This window comes from Saccostrea echinata, unplaced genomic scaffold (assembly GCF_033153115.1).
Source record: "Saccostrea echinata isolate AGI-Se365-2 ecotype Australia unplaced genomic scaffold, CSIRO_AGI_Sech_v1 ptg000010l, whole genome shotgun sequence".
Taxonomy (NCBI): domain Eukaryota; kingdom Metazoa; phylum Mollusca; class Bivalvia; order Ostreida; family Ostreidae; genus Saccostrea; species Saccostrea echinata.
The window spans coordinates 7865381-7893322 of NW_026889759.1; the positions used below are offsets into that span (position 1 = coordinate 7865381).

The window sequence follows — 27942 nt, forward strand, 5'->3', positions numbered from 1 at the left end:
AGCCTGTAATAAATTGCAATCTTTTGGATTCATTTGAATTCTTCTTCCAAGTTTGCGGACTTCTCTTTTTAGTAGAGATATATCATTAGACATCCAAGGTTTTGGTTTTCTTTTTCTTATTTTACAATTATATATTGGTGGTTTAAAGAGAAGGGGTTTAGATGCAGCTGTATATTGTTTTGATGCATACCGAGTTGGAAATTCATCCCAACTTGTTCTTGAAAAAAGAAACGTATAATTGCACTGTGAAAAAATACATGAACTCAAACTTTAATCTGAACCTCTTGTGTATGGGGTGTGTGTGTTGAGGAGGGGAGGGGGGGGGGGGTAGTGATGAAATATCGTGAAATTTTGTTGTGTGCTTAAAAGGTCAAGTGCCTGAATTATCATAGTTTGTTTCTCAGAGTCCTTACAATAAATTTAAAAGACGCCTCAAAATTCGACAGAATAAAATGGTGATATTCACGATCACTGTATTAACCCCTTGCCTAGTACAAGGACAAATAAAAGAGATATGTCTATGCTTAGTAGTACTGGGCTAGGGAAAACTTGTTATTCATTTCTAGTGTCTGTTTCTGGTGGCAGTAGATTATATTGTGCTACTCTAGAGTCTCCTTTATCCTGCCTAAATGAGGGGGAAAATTGTAATAAAATATTATGCCGAGGTTACCATATTGCTTTATTAAATTATTTGTATGCCCCTCAACTCATCTGTTCATTACAATAACTCATGAGACTTGTTCAAGTACTACCATACATATAAATGTTTCTTTATTTAGGTTCCCTTGCTAAAATATTTCTCCTTTTTTTTGTTACCTCTCTTTCACCCAGCTTGTAGACTTTATAAGAGTTATGTCTCCTTAATATACCTTTCTCAGTAATCCGCAATGCAAACACTAGTTTTATATTCATTATTTTTATTTTTTATTGAAAATTTTGATATGTTCTGTTTCATATGATAAGCAGTATATACTTTATGAAGCATGATCTATGTTTAGAATATGACAGCATTTTCACAGAATAATATACAACAAATTTGATATGTACAAACTATACATATACAACTTAACAAGTATAGCCCCTGGTCTGTTGAAAATTTCTCAAAACAGTGGGAAATATTTGAAATATTGCTATTTATAAAAGCATCTTCATTTTTATTGGTCAGTTCTGAGAACTTAACACAGATCCAGGGCAATGAGATCAAATCTATAAACAAGATATGGCAGTTTAAAACTGGATAACATCAAAAACAAAAATGCCATAAAATGATTTTTTTTCTAAAATATACTCTCACAAAACATAAAAGTTTGTAGAATATAACACTGATAAAAATTAAATGCACTTTTCTTTTTATAATTTTGATTATTTTTCTTCATAAAAAACAAGGTTTTGAACTAAAAAATATTTTTCTTTTTATACCAAAAGATATTCTTAAGAAACATAACATTCAGATGGACGGACTACAATTAGATTTTTAGTGCATAAAAAATCTTTATTGTCCATACTGTGTTATACTAGAATAAAGCAGAAAATTCAATGGAATGTTTCAGTTGCATATTCATACATTTACAGACACTGACTAGTTTACTCTTCACGAGTCTTCAAGTAAGTTTCAGGGCAATTTGCTGTTTTTTGACAAGTTTATATTTTTCTAAAAATCTCAAAAAACAAATAATAAAAAAGTACGAGACAGATAGCATTGCTGCAAGTATTCAAGTTTGGCAGTATACTAGCTAATGCAATTAAACAAAAAAAAATTCACCCCATCAGTGAATATAAATACCAATTTACAAAATGCTGACAATAATTTATGAACTTTTTTGCCCAAAAAAGACAAAAAATAGCACAATATCAATATTTTGCAGGATAACCATTTGAAGCTATGGCAATTCATTGCTATGTTTGTGTCTGAAATTGCCTCATGTAGAGCTGACACTTGGCACACAAAGTGTGTCCAGGAACAACCCCCCTTTTACTGCACAGGTTACAAGGGTCCTCCCCCAAGTAAATCTCTACAGGAGAATCAGAACTATCCCCCTCCTCAAGGTCATTGTCTGAAAATGCACTTCTAGAGAGTCCCCCAAGTCGATCTTCCTCATCACTCACATATCCAGCATGGAACTCTTCAGGATTCCGAACAAAGCCAAACTCGTCCAAATCTGCAGCTGAGATGAGGGCTATATTGTCACAGAAAGTTACTGACTTTCTTGGCTTGCTCCCCCTGTTTTTCTTTTTCTTAGAGAGCACAGACTTTGGGTGTTCCTCCTGCATGTTTCGAAAGTCAGACTCAGACTTGCTTCTATGTCTTATGGCAAGACCTTGTTGAGGAGGGGGGTTTGGGGGATTGCTGATGGGGTGAGAGTTCATGGTGTGATTGCAGTTGGCTGTCACACCGTCGAATCTAGATGCCAAATCTCGCACACTTGGTCTGGCCTCATTTCCCTCTGAAGATTCCTCTGTGGCGGATCCTTGGGGAGTGGTTGGACTGCCAGTGGAACAAATTGCAACTGCCTCTTTAGAATAGTGTCCCTGCAAGGATTGCTGTTCCTATAAAACAAAATCATTAAAAATTAAGAAAATGAAACTGAAATTTCAAAATATTGGTCAGTTCAGATTATTAAAGCCTCATATAGCCCATTAAAAGTTACCACTACATTCATTCTATGTAAAAATTAGCATCAATATTCAAAGTAAAACATTAACTAAATTCAAAATTAGATATTTACATGCACCATACATTAATGGAATATGAAATTTAATCAGATTAAAGTTAATATCAAAACATCATTTTGCAGATGAAGCTAAGTCTAATTCCAGTGCCACACCAAACACGTCTAGTGAGAATGTTTGCTGATGATCTGCCGATGAATGATGATGTGTGAACTGGGTCCAGAAAATGACCAATCATTGCCTTCCTCCATCCAACTCATTCCTGGTAAACCCTTTACCATCCAACTCATTTCTAGTAAATCCTTAATCAATGAACATATTCCTACATAGTTCTTATACTCAGCAAGAAGATTATCAATTCATCCTGAGTTCCATAAAGAAAAAAATCTTATTGTTTAATACCTGTCCTCTCATTTCCCCTCACTGAAACTACTTATTCATGTCTAGAAATGGGTGTCAGAGCATAAAACACAACTTTGCAGGGGTTCAGATAAAGTCATCAATAATTAGCAGCATTGACACAACTCTAATCTCAGAGAGAAGAAAAGGTTTACAAGACTTGAGAGTTCAGCTTTTGTACAGGTGTCACCAAGTTAACGAAAAAGGCAACCAGCAAATTAGATGACAATTTTTCTATATTATCACTTATTTTATTGACCTTGCTTTCTTTATGAACTTATAAATATAATAGAATGTTCAAAACCAAGTAAGTTTACTGTGTATTTAAAAATTAAATTTTATACTGGTAGCAGCAATCTGATAATTGACTTCAAGCCCCTGGAAGCATGATACAAGTCTTTGTTGTTAAATCTTCTGAAAGGTAAATGACATTGGAGAAAAAGGAGAACAAATTTACAGAGACCCAAATTAACCCCTCCAACAAAGAAGCTTCTGTGTGTTTTTGTTCCTTTTCACTGTGTACAAAATTGAAGTGATGTAAAGGACCTATTTGTCTAGCCTCACAATCTCAGTATTTACACCTTGGTGTAACAAAATTCGACAAGCCTTGTATTTTAGGTCACCAAGGTAACAGATTACCGTCTTGACTGCTGGAGATATAACTTCAGATATATCATCTTAGTCTTAGAGTAACAACAGGTTCTGAACAATGTTCTAGCTCCGCAAACGTAACATTAGAATAAATGCAGTATCACGTTTTTCACGGTGTCAACAATTACCAATTCAGGAACTGGTAAACAGAAACTGTTATGGCGCCAGAAAAAAAATCATTCAAAGTCACTCATGCAAAAATACAGTAAATAATGTTTCTGGAAATTTACATAATGACTTGATTTGTATTCCAACCACAGGTAAATTATGTAGGAGCAGAAATAAAATGATGGAAGGCTTTTAACTTGAGCAAAATGTCATTAAAGAGTACCTCATTTATAATGTAAAACGTGTCATATATTACTTTTTCTTTGACAGCTTGTCCTATTTTTCTTTAAACATAATTACTTTATAATTTATATCATTTTAAATACACTATTCATTACAATCATTAAAGAAAAAAGGACATTTTGCTCTGCAAAAGAAGAAATGAAAAAGCAAGTATTGAACAAAAGAAATCTAAAGATTGCCCCATTTTCCAAGCAAAAAAAGTGCAGGCGATGACTTAATTTCATTAACTAAGCTCACAACAACTGAAAAAAAAGCAGCCAAGGGGAGATAACCCACATTTCCAAGTTAAAAGCCAGAAAACAACCAATGAAATCACATCACAACAGCTACCATTGGCTACTTACTGATGATGTCACATCTTTCCAAGCCACATTAGCACAGTCTGCTAAGGCAAAGTTAAAAAGAAATGGAAACCATGTTAGTATTTAATACAAAAACAACTGTACATATGCAGCGACAGTACGATATATAATGCATAGCCATCTACAAACAGAGAAAACTGCACCGGACATCCCTCTCTGTTGGATATCATTTAGTTTAAGTGAAAATTAGTTTTATTTTTTTTAATTAGTTTTATAAATTGAAAAAGTCATTGGTATTACAATGCTAATACTGGTGATGTGAAAACAAATTACTTTTAGAATTCTGTGTTTCAATATTTGTGAATTACAGAAATGTTAATGCATCATGAAAGTATGAATGTCTAATGTAAGAAAAATTTTATTGACCTGCTCAAAGATCTGTTAAATATTAAAAGGTGGAAATGAAAATGAAGTCTAAGTGAAAATAACTATTAATTTCCGATTTTGTTTTTAATTGTGGACATTTATGGCTATGGGCCATAATTTAATATATTAACCTTTCTGATAGAGAATTTTGAAATGCTCTTGATACTGTTTGTGAAAATGGTGTTTTGGAAAGAGAAAACAAAATTGCATGTGATATATCTCATACATATTCCTAATCTGATCCGAGATAATCTTGCACAAAAAACAAATCTTACAATACAGATACTGTTACTTTTAAAGTTTTAATTCTCTGTTGATACTCAAGTCAAATTTTGTTGCCTGCAGTTGTGATTAAGCAAGGTTTTTAAATTAATCATGAATGCTTTGGGGATTTGGGACCACGGATCTCGACAGGAGTGAAGCTATCAAGAGCACTTAATCTTTTGCTTTTTATTAAATTTCAATACATTTTCTAACGCATGAATTTAAAGAGTGATTTTCAATTAATATGGGTACCTTGACTAGGCATTCAATTTTATAATCATTTATCATCAAATTAAGGGATTATTAAAAATCATTGTTCAATTTTAAAATTTACGTCAACAGGCAATCGAGATAGTTTTGAAGTATTATACTCTTATTTTTAAATCAGTGAGGAAAAATACTACTCAGATAAAATGTTATGGCCTTCAGAAATTTCTATACTTAAAAATTTGCTTCTTTACTTTACATTTTTATTTGTATTGAAAAGTATCTAACATTTATTCATCATTGAAATTTTTTTTTTCATTGACAAAAGGGACCAACAGAAACAGGAAGGGTGCTAGTACCTGTTGTGTCAGGTTGCAGAGAAGCAAGATTCTGACAGTCAGGTTGTGAAGCATATCTCTCCAGTGTCCGAGTACCGAACACAGAAGTGCGGCCCTCAGAAGTAGGGCGCTGCTGATTGAAGCTGGCGTGTCGACTAAGGGGGCGCCTAGAACTACTGATAGTAGTAGCAGAATGGAACTGAACAGAGGATGGCAATGAAGAAGCAATGGCTGGTTTACCAGCCTTGTAGGTCATGGTTTTCTGGTACGGCCCAACACTCCCTTCCTTTTTAGGGGGAGGAAATGTAGAGGTGGTTTTTTCTGTTGCCTGGTTGGGTTTGGGTGGCAGCACTGGTTGAGTCTTAGCTGTCATCTGCTGAGCAGCAGGGGAACTACAAACCTCGGGGACTGTCCCAGGGGTCCTTGATGTTGTAGTGCTGTAATGGAGGTACATGTTGGGTTGTGAGTGGACTGCTCTCATTGGTCCAGAGTTGTTGTGAAGTGGCCTGATTTCTGCAACATTTGTGACAATTTGTGCTTTAGCAGGCATCTGCATCTGGTATTGAGATTCAGAGTCTGTGGAACTACTATCTAAAGGGGTTGGAGTCATTGATCTTGTATTTCGATTTTCACCGACACCTTTTGGCTGATTGCTGGTACCACTTTGTGTCTTATTATTTGCTTTCCCTTTTCTTGGAAGTGTCCCATACACATCTAAACTGTTTGAATTACTCTTAAGTGTCCTATCACTACTTGATGATCTGCTATTTTGACTAGAATTACAGGTCACATGTTTTTGTGAGTTTGTGGAGCTTCCACTGCTGGGTCTTTCTCCACGATAGTTTTTGTTTTCGATCACACTATCCACTGAATCTCTTGAACTTGAGCGTGAGTGGATAGCCGTCTGCTGCAACATTGCAACATTCTGGTTGATGCAGAGATCAGAAGGTTTGCCAGCTGGCTTACGACTGGAGCCATCTTCACAATAGTTATTACTGCAAAGTGGAAAAATTAAATGATAAGAGAAATGATACACCCAAGCATTGTTATCATGTTATTGGATATAGTAAGAGGAAGTACTTAAAATAAATAGGAAAATTCCTCAGGAAACATAAAGAATTAACATAAATGGTATAAGGTTACAAAAAGTTCTTCCTTAACACTGAAGACAAGATAATTTCTTTCTCTCTGATGAAAAGATAAAAGACACACACGCAAGTCTGTATACTAAAAGAATAACTTAAGAAAAAGAAAGGTCATACTGTTATACAGAAATATGTAACAATATTAACATTAAGTAGACCATGAAGAGTTTTTGTCTGTTATGAGAATATTATGTCAGTTTTAGGTTGTTTCTTACCTATTGACAATAAGAGGTGATGAACGAGCACTATCTGAACTTGTGCTGGATGAGTTGGATTCCTGCCTCATCATGGCCGCCTTCTTTTGCAGACTTCGAACCTTCAGAAGACATGAGTTGTGTTTTTTCTGACCATAAGTATACGACTGGTGAGGCAAATTAGGAATCTTTATTGCCTTTTTTAGGCACTCTGCAACAGAAACAATATCTTTCAATCAATTTCTCTTTCACAAGTGATAATATAAGACTTCGAAAGAAATATGTGTTGATGTTACTTAATGAAACTATTTTGATACACCCGTTCTTCTTTGGTGGTGATTTTTCTTCTTTATTTTTTGGCAAGTTGATAATTTTGTGTTTAAAATAAACTAATTTGTGTTCCTTTTTTACCTATGGCTTGAGAGCAGTGCCTTATGGCCTCTTGGAAATTTCCATTGGTCTCAGCCAGTACACAATGGTCCATGAGATCTTCCGAGGCCTGGTAAATACTAGTGAACTCACTCAAAGAAGCTTGGTCTCCTGAAAGGACATATACCCCTGAATGCAGTGGATTCCATATCAATGTAATTTAATTAACCTTTCAAGTCATGTATGAGCATTCAAATAGAACTTGGGTATTGCCATGTTCAGCTTCATTGTTAAGAAAATTATTTCTCATTTCACTTTTTTTAACAATTTCAATGGTGACTTTGCATTAAAATTTCATCACGGAAATGAGTCCAGCACAAACCATTCTCTACCTTATTTTTATCTGATAAAAAGAAAATAATTTTCTCCCCATTGTGGGTGCTTTATGAAGCATAAAATAATTAAGAAGTCAAGTTCAAAGAAAAAATGGGGAGTGAGCATGTTAAATAACTGAAAGAAGGCCTCATAGGGTTAATTTTGACTGACACTGAGGCATACACATAACTACATGTACATCAGCTAATACGAATAACATACATTCCTTTATAATCACATAGGCATTCAAGTCAGTGAAGTCACTAAATTCTTTGATTGTTATCTATTTCTAGAAATGCAATTTCACCTTCAAGGGCTTTTGCTTGTCCATTTTCTGGAGGGTGGTAACTAGAACTTCCTGACGCAGGGTGATTATTGGAATGACTGTAGTGACCATCGTAATTATAATTGGGGTGTGTATTCATATCTGTAAATCAAATCAAAAATACAATCAACATTACTACTCATAAAGCCTGAGGGATAAAGAGTAGGAATACATACGTAGGCAGACAAGTGGAATTATTGACAATATAGATATTGCGGACTGATTAAGACCTAACCCCTGTCTTTATTGTCTCTTAATCATCTTATAACTGTATTGAAGAAAGAAGATTTATCATTGTGGAGACAGAACTCATTAAATGTCACTGTTTACTTTACATCTGGGTTCTTTAAGCTCTAGTTTCTATACCCGCTATAGAAAAAAAAGCAGGAAAATCCTAAGAAGCGCTTCATCGAGTACAACAAAATATTGATCTAACCTAAATCTGTAAATGATATAGGGCCCCCGTGGAGGTACTTATCCCTTTGTAAATTTTAAAAGCTGCAATACACTGTGATCCTGTTTGTTGAATTTTACACAGACAACACAGATCTCCTGGACTCGGGGACATTGGTTCCACATGAGTGAACACCAATACTACGAGTCTGGACACAGGCCAAAACTTGACAATGACTCTCGCGTGGCCAGGAACTTTAATTTCGGCATCCCACAAGCATCATCAATATCCAAGTATCAGATTTTAACATCTCATTTGGATAAGAAGACTTTAAAGACCCACTTAAAATTCTATTTGGAAAATGAAAATTTTTCATCACATCAAAGACTTTTTTCTCCTGTTCATAGAGACACCAAATTACAAGCACATTTACTGGAATTAAGGGTCTTACCTTTGCCCTGGTGTGAACGAACGATGGCCGGGTCATAAAGCTGCCTGGACTGTTCAATAGGATTTCCAAAACCATCCACAACTGGATGAAATGGTTTCCCCTTCTCTGATGCTACTGGGTGGTTCATATACCCTCCTCCTTTTGGTCCATTTGAAGGTCCATTATTATTAGCACTATAATTATTATGATGTTCGTATTGAGACATCACTGTTTTAGGTTCTTGGTAGTTTGGGTCAATAAATTTCCTCATGTTTTCAGCCACAGCCTGTGGGTTGAAAGTCTTTGGAGGAATCATGCTCTTGTTGAGGAAATACTGGGTATATGGATCCAGTGTTGAACTTCCTGTGGAACTTGAACTATTCCTGTCACTGCTTCCATAACCAGAGTCCCTGTGCGATTCCAGAGACAAATTGTCAAACTGAGTTTCTGACGAGTTTTTGATGCTCGAGTTGTCAGACTCGAAACTTGTATTGCTGCTCTGACTTGTTTGGCTCATGTTACTGTTGGTTGAGCCTTGGCGAGACAACTTCGTCTGGTACTTCAGTACATTTTCCACCATTTTCCTATCAATATATTCACTTGAGTCAGGTGAAAGGGATTTCTTCTTGTCAGGCAGAGGTGGACCATGCTGCTCCTGTTGTGGAACATTATTTTTCTTCTTTAAAACTCCCAGTTTCTTTTCTGGTTTTGCTGGTTTTGGTGGTTTCTCTTTCTTCTGTGGCTCTCCTGGTTTCTGAGTGTTACTCATGATAACTGGTGCAGACTTCTGTCTTTGATATTGTGCAGATGACATCTGATAAATGTGGTTGCTGTTGACTTGGCTTATAATGTCGGAATGCTGACTGACAGTGGAATTCTGACGTGAACTGGTCTCCGAGGTCTGACCATTTGAGGTCATGGAATGCATGTCGGAATGTTCACTGACCATGGAATTTTGGCGGGAATGTTCTGTCAGAGTGTTGGATGAACTTTGCCTGCTGTGGCAGGATTCTGTAAGGGTGTTTGTAGAACTTTGACGACTGTGAGAAGTGGAAAATTGTCTTGAATTGTCTCCAGTCATAGAACCCTGTCTGGAGTGATTACCCGAATTTGATCTAGTGCCTTTTTTATTTCTTGGTAATGTAGCCAATCCAGACTGCACAGGTGTATGAATTAAATTGTCAATATTTTCATAATTGTGGGCCTGAGCTGCATTGGGCTTGGGTTTCATCACTACATGCTGCCTAACATCAATGTGGTCTGCTGAGAGATTAGCTGGTGACTCCTCATAACTCTGTGAATGGGTCAGTCTTTTGGGTGGGAGGGAGGGTGGAGTAGATGCACCAGTATCACTGTATCCTTGAGAGTCTGAATCAGAAGAGGACCTCTGGGGATCCACCTGATATCGAATCACATCCACTCCTACTTTACCCTTCCCTTTCTTCAAGCTCTCTTTCCTTTGGACTTCACTGACCCTATTAAAGTTCAATGCTGTATACTTGGAATTTCCCTCTGGAGCATTAAGTGATGGACGCCTATACTGGTCACTATTGGACAGAGTATATCCATCCACTTGATCCTCCTCTATGACCTCACGCTGGACAAAGCCTCTCTGTGACACTGACCTGTTGTCAAGGTGATAAGCCTGATCTGACTTCACTTGACCTCCCGGAAGAGGTTGCTTAATTGGTGCATTAGTTACTGGCACAGCATACTCTGAATTAACCTTTTTTCCATTCTTCCCTGTTATTGCGATTAGAAAACTAGGTTGCCTTCTGTGCTCAGAGCTAGGTTGTTTGGGTCCATCCGCGTCAGGTGAATACTGGTCAGGATTGTGGACCCTGGGGTTGTTTGGATTGATTTGGTCACTGGTCTGAGACACAATGGACGAAGACTTGGACCGTGACTGTTTGCCTCCGTCTGGTCGACTCTCCTTCTCAGTCACACCTGCACAGGTAAAAATGACAAAATTACAGGTATAATACCAAATAATGAAATCTTGATTTACAAGGCCACCGGAAGTGGTATATTACTCATTCAAAGTTTATAGTATGTTAATGGTTTGTCTCTGATGCTTGAGTAACTAGTAAAAAAATTGTGATGAGAGTTCTTCTTTATTTCTTGAGCTGTCGTGTAGTTTGGATAGATGCGGTTCAGTGATTAAAGACATCAATCCCTATCTATCAACCTGTTCATCACATCAAACTTCTCACTTAAACTAATGACAATGATTCTTCACAAAGGAATACCAAAATAAATGATGATTTATAAGAATTTCAACCATTATTCTGAAAAGAGGTTTCTCAATTTTTTTTTTACCGGTAGTTACTCACTGGAAAAACATTTTGAAAAATAAAAAGCATTTCACATTCATTACAGCAATAAGGTCAAGATCCTAGTTAAATTGAATTCTGTCTCATTAAGACAGTGTCAAGATGAAATAAGACTCGTTTAATATTAAACATGTGACACATCACCACACGAAAGACAAACACTGTCATTTTAAGCCACAGTAACTAATTTCTATTGCAATATCGTGCTAACTGTCAAGATACAGAACACACAAAGCATGATGGCTGACAGGTAAACAGCTGTTTAAATCACCTGGAGAAATATACAACAAAGAAATATACATTAGTGTTCATTCACTGTTCACTGAATTTTACAACTTTACTATCCAAATGACATTTCTTGAAATATATCTGATTATCCAAGATTGGAAACCTGATGATGGAAATGCTGTATCATACACGTAAAGTGCATTACCGGTATTAATAATATGGCTACATGTACTAATGTTGCATTTTTATGTGTGTGCTTTTTTTAAAAAAGAGTAATTGCATTTAAATGTTTCACTATAAATCTTGCATTGGGGTAATGCCTGTAGTTTTTACTCAAATAGTCCTATCAAGTTTCACAAGGGCAGGTGTTACTTATGTAGCACAGAAATCAAATACCATATGCTATGTCATTCAAAAGCCCCCAAAGTATATAATTTTACATACATTTAACTGATACTTATGAAATATTTAAATCTGAAAGCACTTTCTCCCTGTACCCCAACACAAGCCAAATGCTGTTAATTATTTAAAATCAAAGGTATCATTTCAATTAAGGCTTTGTAATATTAATTTAAGGTTGCAGATTTCCACCAGACTCTCTGTCTAGCAATACGTTTAGTAATTTAAGCCATATCGATTAATAGGAACCTTTTTTTTTGAACAGCCCCTTGATTTCTAATTAATCTCCACAGGAGTGATTACCTGTGTTCAATGAATTATTTATATAAATCCTGCATGTGACACTTTGAACATAATCTCGTTAAAAATCTTTTATTCGCTGATTAATGAAATACATAATACTATTATGGCTTTTAAGAAAAAAAAAAGACAAACCATTCATACTATATAATTCTGTTTATAGTGGATAACAAAAAGAACTTTAAAAGGGTCAATTTGTATTTCAGATCAGACTATAAAAGATCAATAAAACATAACAAATGGGTCGAAATGCTCCATAAAACTCGGGAAACCCTCATTTATTATAAAGTAGACCAAAGCCAACACAGAACCATGATAAGGGCACAATACTGACCTTTGGTGGGCGTCCCAAAACCAGGGGCCATAACTCTTTTCTTGGGAGCGGTATCGGTGGAGATTGGACTAGCGTTGGGGTTAGTGTAGAGTAACAATAGCGGTTGATAGCGCCCTCGTGAACATTTATCAACGACGTGTTCCCACTTTGGTCCAATCTATTGAAAAACAAAACAATAATAATTAAATCATTTATTCAAATGATATGATCCTGGGTTGGAAATATGCCTCAAAATGTCTTGCTTTGCCATAAAAGATCTTGATGTACACTTATGGAAGATATTCAGGTGGGGTGATAACAATATGTTCCCATTATTTTAGACAAGATAAAATGGCTCCTCTTGCTTCGATGATTTCTGAAGTGATTCTGTCAACCAAATAGAGCAGTCAAAGTGACATTTATTCCCTTTTCATGAGTACTCAACACCACAATGTGCAATAACCATAATAATGTGGTTGCAGTAAGAAATAGAGCAATTTATCAATTTTTAAAACAAAACAACATAATATATAAAAGATTCAACATTTTAAATCCAATTAATATTAAGTACATGATGAAATTCAGTGAATATTTTAATTTTTCTTGGCAAATACTTTAAAGGATAGAAATCTTTACCATTTTCTTAGTACCTTTAATCATTTAAGCCTACAAATATCTTATTTGCTCAAGAATGATTAAATTTTTTTGACCATGAAATGAGTTGTCCTCATTTCCAGGTGTGTGTAGGTCGACCATACTGAAATAAACACAGGTGCCAGAAACTAGAAAAGGGTTTAATTTCTTCACTTTCCACTTTCTAATATATTAGTCTGAAGAGAAAAGAAAGAAAAGATGTGGTATATGGCCCTCAAACCTATCCCAGGTAGATAATTTAACACCTTTTAAATGTATGAAAGGCATGGACCCAAAAATACATGTAAATATACCCCTTGTAATTTGATCATGGGAAGTAAATTGAAAAATGTATATCCTCTATCAAATCTGCTTGGTATCCTGACGTCAGTTTTAATTATTAAAAAAAAAATATAATTACCCTCTTCCATGATTTTTTTTTTCTATCAGTAAGGTGATGAATTCATTTACAAGTGTTTAACATCGGCTATTAGGCTTTTAACAACCATATGTTGGACATAATAAGGCTATTTTTCCTGGTCCGTTATAAATAAACACTATACCCATCTCATGTTCAGATATCATTTAAATCATCTAGATAAAGAAATGCTTTTTTCAATACCAAGTGTTGAATTATAGATAATAACTGATAAATAGTTGAGGTTTAAACTTGGGAAAGGCTGGCAATTGTGGTCACGAAAAATTCCCATTTGAAATTGAAGAAGAGAACATTTTTAAAGCATGATTCTCACAGCCTATAGTCCCTTTTGCATTAAATGACAATACTTACTTCCGTTACTGTGGCATCATCAAAGTATTTCCAAATACTTGACTTTGTGTCGTAAACAAAAGTGGAATAATGCTTTCCATAGTAACAGACAACTGCAGACAACTGTAACCGTGGCAACTTTGTGACATCCTTACACATCACAGAGTGAAAGAGCTATTGAAAAGAAATTTCAGAAATCGTTTTTTAAAACAAAAGACAACAAAACTGATTCTTTTAACAATTAGAAAAGACAAATATTTTAAATTCCTTTCATTGTAGTAATCATGGGTTATTTCCTTTTGCTTTATTCTCGTATTTCATAAATGTGTCAATTCTTTGTTTTAAATGTCATGCATTTAATACTTTTATTGAAAAGGAAAAGATAATAACAAAGTCTAGACTAACAAATTTGTCTATTGATTGGACTTAGACTATTAAATATCCCCATAACTCAAATTTGACAGTCAGAAAGTGAACTTACATCTTGCAGTAAAATGGTTGTTCCAATACAGCGGCAGACATCTGTGATGGTTGAAGTTTCTGGCCTCTCTGAATCCCATACAAGTCCAATACTCACTGAAACGGCAAGATTTTGTCACTTTTTGATCTAACATTTGTCAATTCTCAATAAATTTGATTGAAAAAGTCAGCAAGATGATGCTAAATTGAAATATTTTTTCATCAGTTGAATATACAAAGGCACAATCTCGATTGTGCCCATGCAAGGAAGCACATGCAGACACCTGCTATTGATTTGCAATAGGTGTCTGAGTAGTGCCTGACTTTCTTCCATCTTGTACCTGGCTGACTTCTACTATGAAACCAGACTTTTACGATTTGTGCTTGATGAAGCTGAAGATGAACTCACCGACATCAGGGGAATTAAGCAGAGTCTTCCTTATCTGGACACGCTTTCCACAGTTGTCCTGGAAACAAGAAAAAGATTATAATTATATGGAGATTAGCCCTTCCACTACCTGAAAATCCATTCAATCATAAAACAGAGAACAGCATTCAGGTGCCTTTTATCAGAGGCTGTCCTTCCATTTATCAGTCTGTTCTTCAATTTATCAGTGAAGCTTTAATTAGTTCTGCAAAGATTTATTAATATTATCTGCTTCTGCTCCAGAGGGGCCGATGCTCTCAACGATAACTTTCGCTTACTTGAAGGGGACTAAAAGGTTATTTGAGATTTTCCAATATCTACTTGCATTAACTAGACTCTTCATAAACCTGATCCACTTGTCATAAAAATTTTCATGCTTGCTTTATTTTGAGACAGATTAGCCTATTACCACAAGTTTGCTACATTTCACGTGTAAACCTCAAAATTGTAAAAGCAAGTCAATTTACACAAGTTTTCGGATAAATATGATCAACTTTTAATTTTTATCCTAAAAGATAAATCATTTTCACATTTAAGGATATTCAATTACAGAAAAGTTAATAAAAATTGGAATTTTTACATTCCCAATAAATATGAAAATGTATCTCAGGTTTTCCTATTTTATAAAGAAACATATGGCATTGAAATAATTGTGAAAAACTCTAGTTTTGCAAGTAATCACCATAGTACAGGTACTGTCATACTATACCACATAATTGCCCATACAGGATATGCTATTGCTAATTAATATTAATGGCCATTTAATGCTTCCCCTCGGGACAGTCAGCTTTAAAATCATATCAAAAAAATTGCCTACTTATATTTAACAGACTTACCGGGCAGTCTCTGATATCGCCCTGTGCACATCCGTTCCTTAGCAATAGTCCGAATCGGTCGTTATGTATCAAGTCCCCAGTCTCTTGCATGGATCGATACTGCGACCTGCCATCAATAATAAGATAGTGTCACACCCTGAGGTATTAGCAGCCAATTGGGTCTTGGTCGGCATTAATATTCCCTACTTAACATGCGGCAAAATACACCAAACTAATGGAGATTTCCATAAATGTCTGATTTTCAATCTAATTGCAATAGCTGCAGGTGTTTCATGTTTATTAAGTGCAACCTTCAATGTTAGTCAACTTGTTCAATTTGCATAAACTTCTTTACATTTAGTCACATTAATGTTCTATCATGTTATCCTAAAATGAATGGAATAAATGATTTTTCCTTTGTTTTTACTTCTAAAATTGTTGAAAGGAAAATCTATATTTTTCATAAATGCAATATTTTTAGCTTCATCTGACAGAAACTGACAGATTTTTTAAATCAATGAAATAGGAAAAACTCTGGGACAAGTTTCTCTTACAAAAATATTGGAAAATGTGACTCAGACTACTAAATCATTATTATTATTTAACTTCATGAATCTTTTCATGTCAAAAAGGCTTTTCACACTGGGTTGAGTAAATGCTCGGTTGTAATCTAACCCATATTTTTGAACAATTACAAAATATTCTGTCTTAACGGAAATTTCAGTTTATCACTTTAAAATTTCTAATCCATCATATTGTGTGGTTACTTTCCGTCATGTTTTGCTCTTGTTATTGAGTAATGTGTGTCTCCCCACAACTATTGGGCTTGTTTTCCTATACTCACACTAGTGCATTTGTCGTAATGTAATGAACCGTCTCGTGAAATCTCAGGGGCTCTGAACTTGCACCGCAGACACAAACCAACTGAAAGTAAAACAGTCAAATCTAGTTTACAGTTTGAACAACGATAATCCTGTTGGCTTTAAAACATAATCAGCCCATTGTTATGATATTCAGACAAACTGTTTTGAAATTCATTTCCCGCTATGACATTTGAATATATTCTTTGCTGACACATGAAGCTGTGTCAGTGCTTGCAACAATTTGTTTTCAATGAAGATCTTTTTTATTGAAAATGTGTGGTTTAGTTATTATTTAATGAAATGATGGTGTAAATTTAGCTGTAAAGTTTCATTTTTCAGAATATTGATGCCCCATCTGAAAATTTGCATCTTGATTCTCTAGGCATCAATTTCTCTCACTATGTTAATATTTCAGCCTCTGTCGTACTTGTCACGTATGGATAAGGATCTAATTAAACACCTGTAAATGTTGTCCTGCTTCATGTTTCAATTTACCTGATCAAAAATAGTCATGGTGAACTTCTGATGGCTCAAACAATGAGGAGCTGAACATGAGTCCTCATGATACGCATTGGCCACATGAAAATGGATCCTCCTCAAAATATTTTCCTGAAATATTGGATTCAGATATTGTAAGCTTTGTCAAACTTTAATTATTTGATTTCTCAGACTCTTTCTGTTTGCTCTGCACTTGAGACTCAATGGCAAGAACAAGTACATGTCAACATCACCACATCTGGTATAAAACTATATTTTCATTAAAGATTTCTGTTTTACACAACAAATTCTGATAGGCAATTTACTGGACCAGTCTATATGAAAGATATTGATAAACACATATGTTACATTAAATTAATGTAAACATATTTTTTTCTACAGGATCATAATTCTGTGAAATCACAATATCAATTTATTCTGCATAGGTAAATTTTGGCAGATTTCTTGCATGCTTAGAAAAATTCTGTAATCTTTATTTAAGGATGCTTGGATAAATTTCTGCTTAAAATTTGTGACTGCATACTTTGCGATATTAATCCCGCACTAATAAAAGTTCCTTAACAGTATTAACAATTGCTGTTTCAAAAGCAAAGTTAATTTTAAGACAGTGGAAAGAGTGCTCTGATGGTTTTCTTGAAGTGCTATTAATATATACTCACAAAACATTCAGCAGCATCATCCATGTGCCCTAGCTGGAAGCGCTGCTGGTTCATAAAGGAGTCGGCCAAAGCCCTGCGGAGGGCATCGGGAGGCAAGGAAGCCTGGTCACTATACTGAAACTGGGTAAAAATCACCTAAAATGGAGAACATTGCTGTTCTAAACTGAGGATTTAATTAAACCTTTAACTAACACCATAAATAGTTGTCTGAAAGTTAAAGAAGACAAAGGAAACGAGAAAATCTTATCATGTATGCATGAACCCTTTGAATTTGTATTTTTTCAAGTAAATTGATTTTTTCTGAGTGGACACTTGTCATGAAACTAATGTATATGGAAATCAAGTGCTCTCAATGTCTTTTTCAAAAATCCAGCTCTGAGCTCACAGCAACTGACCATCTGTTTGAATTAGCCACACCTGTATGTTCTTCAAATCTCACCTGCCCAATCACAAAAGAAGTACCTATCTTCCAAAACCCTAATGGCGGACTTTTAACACCTATCAGGTATTCATTTCAATGGGTCAGTTAACATTTTAATGGACTTGAAAATTAGCTTTCCTTTTACAATTTCATTTTGATAAGGCTATCCATTACTTGTCTAGCTCAATTAGGAAAATTCATTAAATGCAAGATTAAAAGCTTAAGGGGTAGATTATTTTATACTACACAGATGTTATTTTATTCTTCCTTAAAAGAAATTCTGAAGTTCTGTGTGTTTAACCTTTTGTCCATTAGTCTAACTTTGCTGAAATGTTTATGATAGGACACTACAGAAATCCCCTGCAATGATTTGTAAAAATGTCAAGAAAGATTTTGTAAATTGATAAGCTCAAGGTAAAACAAACAACAAACCCCCCATTTTAGGCCTGCTCAAGAAATTATACCAAAATTCTCCTAAATGGGACATGTAATCTTTAGAACTGATCTGATTTTAGGGGAGATAACTGTACTTTTACTGCACAAACTGGGACATAAATCTCCCAAACACCTGATGTTTTAAAACAAAGATCAAAGTCAAACATCTCTTCTTATCTTATACCGAATCTTTAGAGGAGATGGTAGTTAAAAAGAATTTAATCAAGTTGTTTTTATTTTAAAGTGGCAATCTAATCAAGGATAGCTGAAAAGTAAAAAAAAAAACAAAACAAAAACAAAACAAATAAAAAAAATTAAAAAACAACAGTTTTAAGAATATTGACGAAACAAGGAATAGAAGTACTATCTTTTAGTACTCTAGTGACTTTTAAATGAAATTCTCTTTTTTGCATGAGTGTGTCTCTAATTGTTGAAAAGCACTGATTCCTCAATCAAACATGTAACCCGGCTTTGTTTGAATGCGCTGATTTGTAATTGATTCCCACCTCTTGAACAAAAGGAATAAAAGCCTTACTAATGAGTCGGCATGAGTCAGGTGTGCTTCCACAGAACCACAAAGAACTCAATGTAATGTTACGTTGGATTAGCACACCTACGCTATACTCTTTACTTTTGTTTACTTACATGTTTACCTATGGCAGGAAAACAAAAATAGAGTATCCTGAGTGTTTATAAAACAGACATTAAACAACTTCAGCATGTCATACTGAAAGAAGTCAGACAGGTCCCATTGTTTAGAGCCAGCAAGTGGAAGGAAATTTAAATTTATTTTTTTTTCTCGAATTTATATGCCGAATGATTAACCAATTACCTGCACACAGTTAGCAATCATTTCACAGACCTGTAAATTGATTTTCAATGTTTGCTTTTCTTGTCTGTTTTGTCTACGGGGTTTTTGTGTTTATTTGGTTTTTTCTACCGGTCTTTTTCATCCTTAAGTGGATATTTGTTCCTGTTCACCTTGGGCAGGTTTACACTTGTGTTGTTTCGGGGGCCCAAAAGAACTTTTATGGGGATGGAGATTTAATGCTTATAAGCAGAATTATAATAAGATAAGAAGTCTGTAGAGTGCCCACAAATCGCCCATTCAAAGCTGGCTTTGGCCATTATATTGCATGTTGTGGTATTGCTGTACTAAAAACTCTTACTAATAGTCTGTGGCATTGTAAAGATAGGAAATTCATTAAGAGTAATAGCATGTTGCGCCTAATCTTGTGGTAAATGGTTGAATGGCTGTTAGAATTACCCTTGCAGAGAAATACGACCATTTCTTTTGTCTACCTTTTAATTATCTCAGAGGACGATTACCTATAAAACTGCAAACAAAGCTTCTGAATAGGACAATTTCATCCTTAAATAATACATTTGTCGGCCTTCCAGGCACCTGCACACTGCACATGCAGAGAATACATTAAAAGTCTACATGACTAAACTCATTATTTTTTCAAAACATTAATTAAAGTGCTTACCTTTAGAGCACAGAAGATGCATGAATTTCCCATGCATAAATGACCTGAAAGTCTTCTATAACTTCGACGGAATACATCTAAATGCCAGAAAACCTGGAATATAAAATTTAATATTTATTAGCAAAATGCAATTTGAAATAACACATCAAACAAATATGTTTTACATTTGTAAAAGCCTTGCATAATGTATTATAATATTTTCATTGATTTACCAAATATCAATAATGAAAACATGATAAACCACTAGCTATCAATTCATAAAGATATGATGGTTAAGAAAAAAAGGTATTGATCTGCGTGGTTAATACTCTTAGAATATTATCTTCCCTTTGGTCTACTGCTGATGCAGACGGACGAAGACATATGTCTTCCATAATTGATGGAATGATTGTATTGCACATCAGAAGTCTGGTGTCATTCAGGTAAAATGAAAAGAAGCCATCAATATCTGACACAAGAGGACAAACTATACCTCAAGTACACCAAAAAATCAATGGAGCAAGATGACTTCCCAGCTGACGAAATGAACATAAAACATTGTTCATCATGTTAATGTTCAAAGACAATTCATTATATTTAAAACATAATACCCATTCTGTCATGACAAACAACTATGAAAAATAAATTAAGGGACTCTGATGTATTAATTTATTCAGAATTTTCAATTAATTTCACTGAATTAAAGAAATGTCCCACTTGGTTTAAACCCTATAAATATTCTCTTTTTCAGCATCTGTAGTAACAAATTCTCTTTGCACTACTGACACAAGGAGCTCCATCTCTTTTCATCCTCTGACACAAGAAGCTCTGCCCCTTGCACCCTCTGAACCTCCATTTTGGAGCCCCTCCATCCTCAGCATTTTACACCAAGCCCAAAAGCCAACAAGAGCAAAGAATCTCTTCAGAAAACTTTCAAAGATAAAGGCGAAAATCAAACATTGAGAGAGGTGTACATAGGGACCTTGAGCCAACAATATTGCACAAACATCTATTCAGCCTAAGCAAATATTCTATCAGGAGAGTCTGTTTCCTCTCTTTTATGTCTTTTAGCTTAATGCTGTCTATCCATGGGATAAGGCAGAGCAAGTTAATCAGAACCAATTGAGTTTATCATGTAATTTTTACAGGTGTCCTCAGGTGAGATCACAGGAAATCCACACCAACACTTTTTCCTTTTTTGGACTTTTGAAAATGGGTCACTTTCAACCTCAAGGACAAACTTTTCATTCATAAATCATACTGGATTTCCGCTCATTTATTTTTGTCCTTTATGACAGAAAACCGATGTCATCATTTTGGTACAACCTATTAAATCAGAAAAGAATTTTCATTCATATGACAATAGTCAGTTCCTATAAATAGACTAAATTTCTGAATGAATTTGTAGAGTTTTGCTTCCACTTACTAATTAATATTCAGGCATTCCACTGAGGAAAGTAAATTGAATGAAATATGAATTTTGCTGAGCCATCAAGGTCACTTAGTTTCAGAATCACCTTATTCTTTTTGCAAACACTCCAGTGTATAGTAAATGACAATGTCAGGATAACTGGGGCACTTTTGATTTTTCAAGGACAATATGATTCATGCCATACCCAATGACTCAGTTTTAGTGTATATAAACTCCAGGAATGACCAGGAAAGTCAGCTATTTAACAGTCTTGTATTGCCAGTTTGGATGGCACTCTGGTGAAATGTTATTTCACTGGAGTGTGTACTTAGGATACTTCAGTGCACTTTGTCAGATGATAAAGGGGGTAAAAGTTCTGTTATCTCTCCCTGTGTGATATAGAGAGAAATTGTCCCTTCATTATCACAATACACAGTCAAATGTCCCCATGTTTTACTTAGTTGACACAAGTTATCTCCCTTGTTTCAGGTTTATCTCCCTTGGGAAACATAAAGCAGAGAGAGAGAGGTGATTAGTAAAATGCAACATGTTACAGAAATGTCTAAGGTGTCACAATTTATCTGCCATTTGAAGGTGTACCAGACCTTTCTCCTTTAAGAACCCAATATATGTTACAGACACCTGTGAAAATCTTATGACGATACCAACTGAATTATAAATAAAATGCTGTGGGAAAATCTTGATAACAAACAACAATATGCCAATAACACATCAAATATAGCATGACTAAATAGATGAAAGCACAACTTTTTAATGAAACATATTAAGCAACATATTAAACATTTAAAGTACATGTACTAGATTTGGGTATAAGAGCAGCATCAAGGAATTTATTTTTTAAAGAACTCTTGATCCCTTCTCTCTCTCCCCCCCCCCCTTTTTTTTTACATCAGACATGGAACTAGTTTATGCTTTTTTTGTTCTAATAATTGGTTCTTGTTCCTAATGTCATTTATGATTTTTTTTATGACTCAAAACATGTACAACATGCCTGCATTGTCATGTTCTGTTGCTTAGGTTGGGGGAGGCACCTTGTTTTCCATTATGGACAATTTGTACTAGTTAGTGTTTTACAAATGTTTTTCTTAATGACAGATGTACCAGTGACACACACTCTTTACAGTTCCACATGCCAAAAAAAAAATCCAGACTAATATTTGCAAATACAACAGTTTCAACTTCCTTTAAAAAATTTCCTTCCCAATAGATATCATTAAAATTTATTAACATTTACACCCATATGTCTATGTCATTTAGCCTTACAGTAAGGATATGAGTAACAGGCTCCCAAAGATCTCCATTTTAATGCCAGTGTGGTCCACTTTTAGACCCACCGTAGTAAAAAAAAAAGTGTTATGGCCCCTGGCAATGATCTTGTGTTAAACGTTCCAGACGTAATGAAGTAGATATAGTCTAGGACTTGAAAAACTGTTAACATCTCTGCAGGGTCCCACAGAACAGTTAGCTGTTTACCCAATAAAGTGAAATTTAAGTGATCCTAGCTAGATGTTCCTAACTCTTCAGACAATTGAGGGTGCACTTTTCTGGTCCGATGAGTCCATTATGGTGCTTCTCCACAAAAGTAACCTCTTTGAGGATACGACCCTCTGCAATTACATCATTTTCAAATTGCCTCCATCATGTCTGCTGGGTTTCATAATTATATCTTTTTTTCCTATGGGAAAAAGTGTTTCACCTGTAATTTGTTTTTACTTGTGAAATTCTCTAAAGATGCTTTGAGCAATGACCCTTTTCTGAATATGTTTTTAAAGTTGTGTTCTTTTTTCAAGTGCAAGAAATTTTTACTGTAATATCAAACAGTAATCCATTTCTTAATCTGGAAAACCCGCAACTGAAACAGGTTGATTACTTGATATATATGTAGCGGGTGAACATCATAACTTAATATAATACCATGGAAACATTCCTCTAACCAGGGTACTTCTACATAAATATGAAGCACCCTGTCACCAATACTGAAGGTTGTTACAATTTATGACAAATCTACCCAGCATACAAAACAAGTCCCACTGGAAGCTACCCTGCCATAAGTTAGCCATCTGAAAGGATATCAAATAGCTCTGAGAATTTTATATGTCAAGTTTGTTCATGATCAGAATACCTATAGAAATTTTTAGTACTATAGGTGTTTTTACTCCTTTGAATGTACCCATCACTTGACATTGCAAGGTGTTTGATCTAATTAGCAAGTATCTGGAGAGATATAAATTCTGTATGGACTTTTCTCACTAAAGATCAATAGTATATTGCTTGAGGTCAGAGTATACCTTTCTTTTTACAATTTAACAATTGCACCCATAGGAGTCTTAGAACCAGTGTTGACTCTAGGGCAGGGCATTGTGTAGAAGGTGTTGAAAATTAACACTAGCAAATGTGTCATCTATACATTTCTTCCATGACAGTGGATGATCAAAGACTAGATAATCCTCAAGTTTATTAACTGTCCCTTCACTACCAGGCATATCCCTCATCAAAAAATGTCACTACTCTTGTTAAAAATGTTAAATATTTCAAGAATACGATAAATATCATATTTATTTTTTTTTTCTGTGCATTCAAGCATCGAGGTATATGCTGCGACATTCACCTAAATCAATAAATATGATCAATAAAATATTATGTACCAGGTATCATTTCACAATCATTTTACATCTCCTCACCTGTAAACTCTGTTTGAAATATGACATTTTGACCTTGCATAATACTTAATTATGCTCCCGATGAGTCCATCATTGATGAATCAATTCCCAAACAAACTATAAACACTACCTAGGAAACTAAACACACTGTAAATAGCCATGACAATCCTGGGCAGAGAGATCTATACACCTAACTTAGTCATCCAGGTAAACACTTTTACCAATCACAAGTATCGCAGCTGCTGAATCTCAAACAAAAGCTAAGCAACAGGTGTGACAGTCCGCTCGTGTCTCAAACCTTTCAATATGGACAATGAGTAGCTGTCACAAGTTCCTCAATGGTCAGTTTAGGGACAATGCACTGGGCATTGTGCAGCATGATTTTTCCTTCCCCCGCTAAAAATGTGTCTTATAGATTTGCACCTTAATTTGATTTTATGCAGACATTGACATTTATTTTTTCTCAGAAATTATTCATGCTTATAGACGAAATTCAGCAAATGGGTCCATATGTTCTTTCAGAAAGTGTACTAAATTTCATGAGTAATTATAAAAGGGCAGGTTTATTTCTTTAAATAAGCCCCTCAAACCTAGAAATTAAATTTCAGACTAAAAGAAAATGATAAATAGCTCCTACCCAGACCTATATAAATCTGTAATCACTTGTTGTGATTTCCATCTTGACAAATGTTAGGGAAAGATAAAGGGTCAGGTGGCACGAGAGTCCCCCATGGATGTGTTTGCTCCACAAGATCTATCACGATTTTATCTACCTTTTCTTACCTCTGGTTCCCTATCTACAATCTAAATAAACCACACAGCACAACTCTGTTGCTACCTGTTAAAAGGGGGCCATATATGTAAATCAGTTATATATGTCATACTATATCCTCCAAGGATAGGTAAACATGAACGGAAGACAAAATCTGAATTTGTAATGGGGAACACAATAAAAACTTGACCATAAAAATGTATTTTTAGCATTATTACAATTTTTCTTTTTACACAGAAAAGTGTATGCAAATAAACATTTGAGAAGTGTGGCTAAAAGGATTTTTCTCGTGGTTTTTATTGAGACATAAATAAAACACACATCCTCTTTCATAGTACTTTTCTTCATTTAACTGCTGCATCTGAGGCAATATTAAACACATGAACACACCATTAGAAATTGATAAATAAAGTAGATGTTTAACATTCCATAATCACTTACTCCTTATTGTGTAATACTAACAGGAATGTGTCATATCAGACTCAAAATGAATGTACTTTATTCGAAATCACGTACCATCTAACATCCATCACGGTTAATTGGGTTGACATATTATTAGCTCATGCATACCCTAGCTATTATAAAGGCAATAAGATAGAAGGGGCCCTGTGGTTTTATTTAGCAAGAAAATGAATTTTATGACAAATTAAGCGATGCCTTGCATACCCCTATGATTAAGGTGTTGTGGTATATCTTTCTGTTCCTCTAACAATACTTTAAAGAGACCAAATATAAGGACATAACTCAATTCTCTACCCAAGCTTTTGTCCATTGCTGACAAATTGTCAAAACCCCCTTTATGAGTTTTAAAATTCTTTATAAATACATTATCTGTCTACTATCATATTTGAATTGTTTCTGAAGTTTTCATAGACACGAACTGTGTCTGCACCATTATTGTCTATTGTTGTCATCATTGAAAGCCCTTGGCGCTCATGAAGTTACTAAATTCAATTATCATATTATCAGTCCTCACAAAAGAAAGAAAAAATATATTGTTTCATAATTGTGCAGTCTATGTAATTCCACTGGAATGTATTTTTTAAGGTTATTCAATATTGCCAAGTTTTAGGGTTTAACCTTTATCTTTTTTGGCTTGTGTCTACATCTTGAACAATTGGCAAAAAAAAAAAATTCTTCTAGAAAAAGTGGATCTTTACCCTGACCAGCAAATAGTAAATTCTATCAATGTTTCATCTAAATAAATATACCTCAAATAAATGTGATGAACTCCCAATGTTTGCATACAATTATTTTTTGCCTCCATCTGTCTTGTCTGACCAAACAAATAAAAACTTAGAAGAAATTCTCCATAGACTTCATTTGACCCTTTATTCTAGCCTAATGTTATTAATGTTTTGTCAGATTTCTGAAGCCTTTCATTATTTTAGCATCCTTTGTGGCTAATGTTCCTTGGCGAAACCTGAAGCGCAGGTAGCTGAGGAACTCACAAAAGATCGTCTCGGATCTTGCCGACACTGATCACTCTAACAGGTTCAGTGACATCTCTGATGGCATTAGTGTTAAAGCATCCGAAGGAGATGCATTAATACAGACTTCAGAAACTCAAAACAGAAATTACTGAGCATGAAACCCAAGCTGAAAAAGTTGAAAAGTTTGATGACCATCTGCCCATAAAGTTGTAAAATTAAAATTTGGGTCGAACAAGTGTGTCAAATGATTAGCTGCAATTCTAGGTCTGTTCAATGCTTTCACCTGTGCACGCGATTAACTGTTGTCCAGGCGACCTTTCAATTGTCTGGAAGCTCTAAGCATAGGTAACAATACGCCGGATACAATGACACTGCAGATGGCACCATTCCAGATATCCGATTGGATGTAGGGGGTTAAATCGCGACTTTGCGGTTGCTCATTAGGTTTTTGTCAACAAGCGTATGGCAATTCCTAGCATGGTGTCAGGTGAAAATGGTCACTTCTGAACTCTGCAAACTTGTTGACTGTTGATATTTTGACTTAAACATGTAACTTTTTGTTTTCCCTCTTTGCGGTGGTTGTGTACACAGATTTAGTCTGACTACAGGTACTTGTAAACTTTTAAAGTTTCCTGACATCAGGTGTAACCTATGTTAATTACAATAACTTACATACATAGTCAATTTCAGGATTACATAACTGCCAAAGTTTGGAGAACACAGGATTTATTTAAATAAATAAATGAGTCCTTTCAAGCACCTGCCATTGAAATGTCCTTGATTTTATTGATGTCCCCGATAGATATTCTTAATATATGTAAAGCTGCCATCTCTGAAAATCTTCCAATTATCTCACTTAGTTCCACTTAGAATTCAATAGATTTGCCCCATCATTTCATCTGAAAATCCTACAATTACTCAATATTTTCATAAGATTATCTTACATAATTCTGCTTTATTCCTCCTAACAGGAATTCCACTGAGATAAAGGGGCTTAACTCTCCAGTCAGGGGAATTAATGCCTGATTAATCTTCTAATCATACAACCATCAAAGATACCTACATATTTGATGAGAGTAAATCCCCTTGCTAGACATATATGTTTTATGCATTCTATCTTAATCTGATCTCAGGTCTTTCAATAATCCACTAAATTTTTCATAGTTTCTGGTACAGGCTGTTTGGGAGAGCAATATTGAACCTCTATATGGATATATGTTTATGATTATGTTAATGCAGAAAATCCACAATCTGTAATCATAAACTTCCTTGCTCCACTCCACCCTGAAGTTGTAGGTTACTAAGTCAACAATTCTAACCTGTGATGTCAGTGTTTTATAATCTATACCTATTCAAACTGTACTATATGTATCTGTCTGGTATCATAAACGAACCCTATCTCAGACTTCCTCCATATCAAATTGTAAACACAAACAAAATGTAAATAGCAGTTCTCTTTCTTCCTCTTCAATCTCCTTTCCATAGATTAGGTAAACTTATAACTACATACATGTATGTAATACCTACCTGACATACAAATACATATATATAAAGATCCACTCACCTGAACAGCACTGTTGAGGAAGCAATTGTTTTCACCAGGGGCGTTGCGCAGACCTTTGGAGCTGAGGGAGATGTTAGCATTCCTGTCTAGAGTGTCGTACCAATTGGTGGGGGGTGGGAGATGATTATGGTTCTGGGGACGGTTCCCAGGGGGAAATGTCTTTGGGCCTTCCATTGTTATAATCACTTCACAATTGATGATATCTTCATTTTTTTTCTAA

The 27942-nt window shown here is 35.0% G+C and overlaps 1 protein-coding gene across 4 annotated transcripts; it reads right to left on the minus strand.

Moving 5' to 3' along the window:
* Window positions 1-923: 923 nt before the first annotated feature.
* LOC133184296 (inactive ubiquitin carboxyl-terminal hydrolase 53-like) lies at window positions 924-27931 on the minus strand. Of its 4 annotated transcripts, XM_061319301.1 has the most exons (17): window positions 27723-27931; window positions 19883-19975; window positions 17537-17671; window positions 16875-16988; window positions 16361-16440; window positions 15538-15643; window positions 14684-14741; window positions 14297-14391; window positions 13837-13989; window positions 12435-12591; window positions 8862-10787; window positions 7999-8118; window positions 7359-7487; window positions 6969-7158; window positions 5630-6603; window positions 4416-4453; window positions 924-2547 (listed from the first exon to the last, which is right to left on the minus strand). In XM_061319301.1, exons 1-17 carry the CDS (start codon window positions 27894-27896, stop codon window positions 1897-1899), a joined length of 5193 nt encoding a protein of 1730 aa, XP_061175285.1. In that variant the 5' UTR covers window positions 27897-27931; the 3' UTR covers window positions 924-1896. The 4 variants fall into 4 exon arrangements, with proteins under 4 accessions (XP_061175285.1, XP_061175286.1, XP_061175288.1 ...); XM_061319302.1 differs by lacking the exon at window positions 4416-4453 and having other exon boundaries at window positions 6009-6603; XM_061319304.1 differs by lacking the exon at window positions 4416-4453 and having other exon boundaries at window positions 2381-2547; window positions 5849-6603.
* Window positions 27932-27942: the final 11 nt, after the last annotated feature.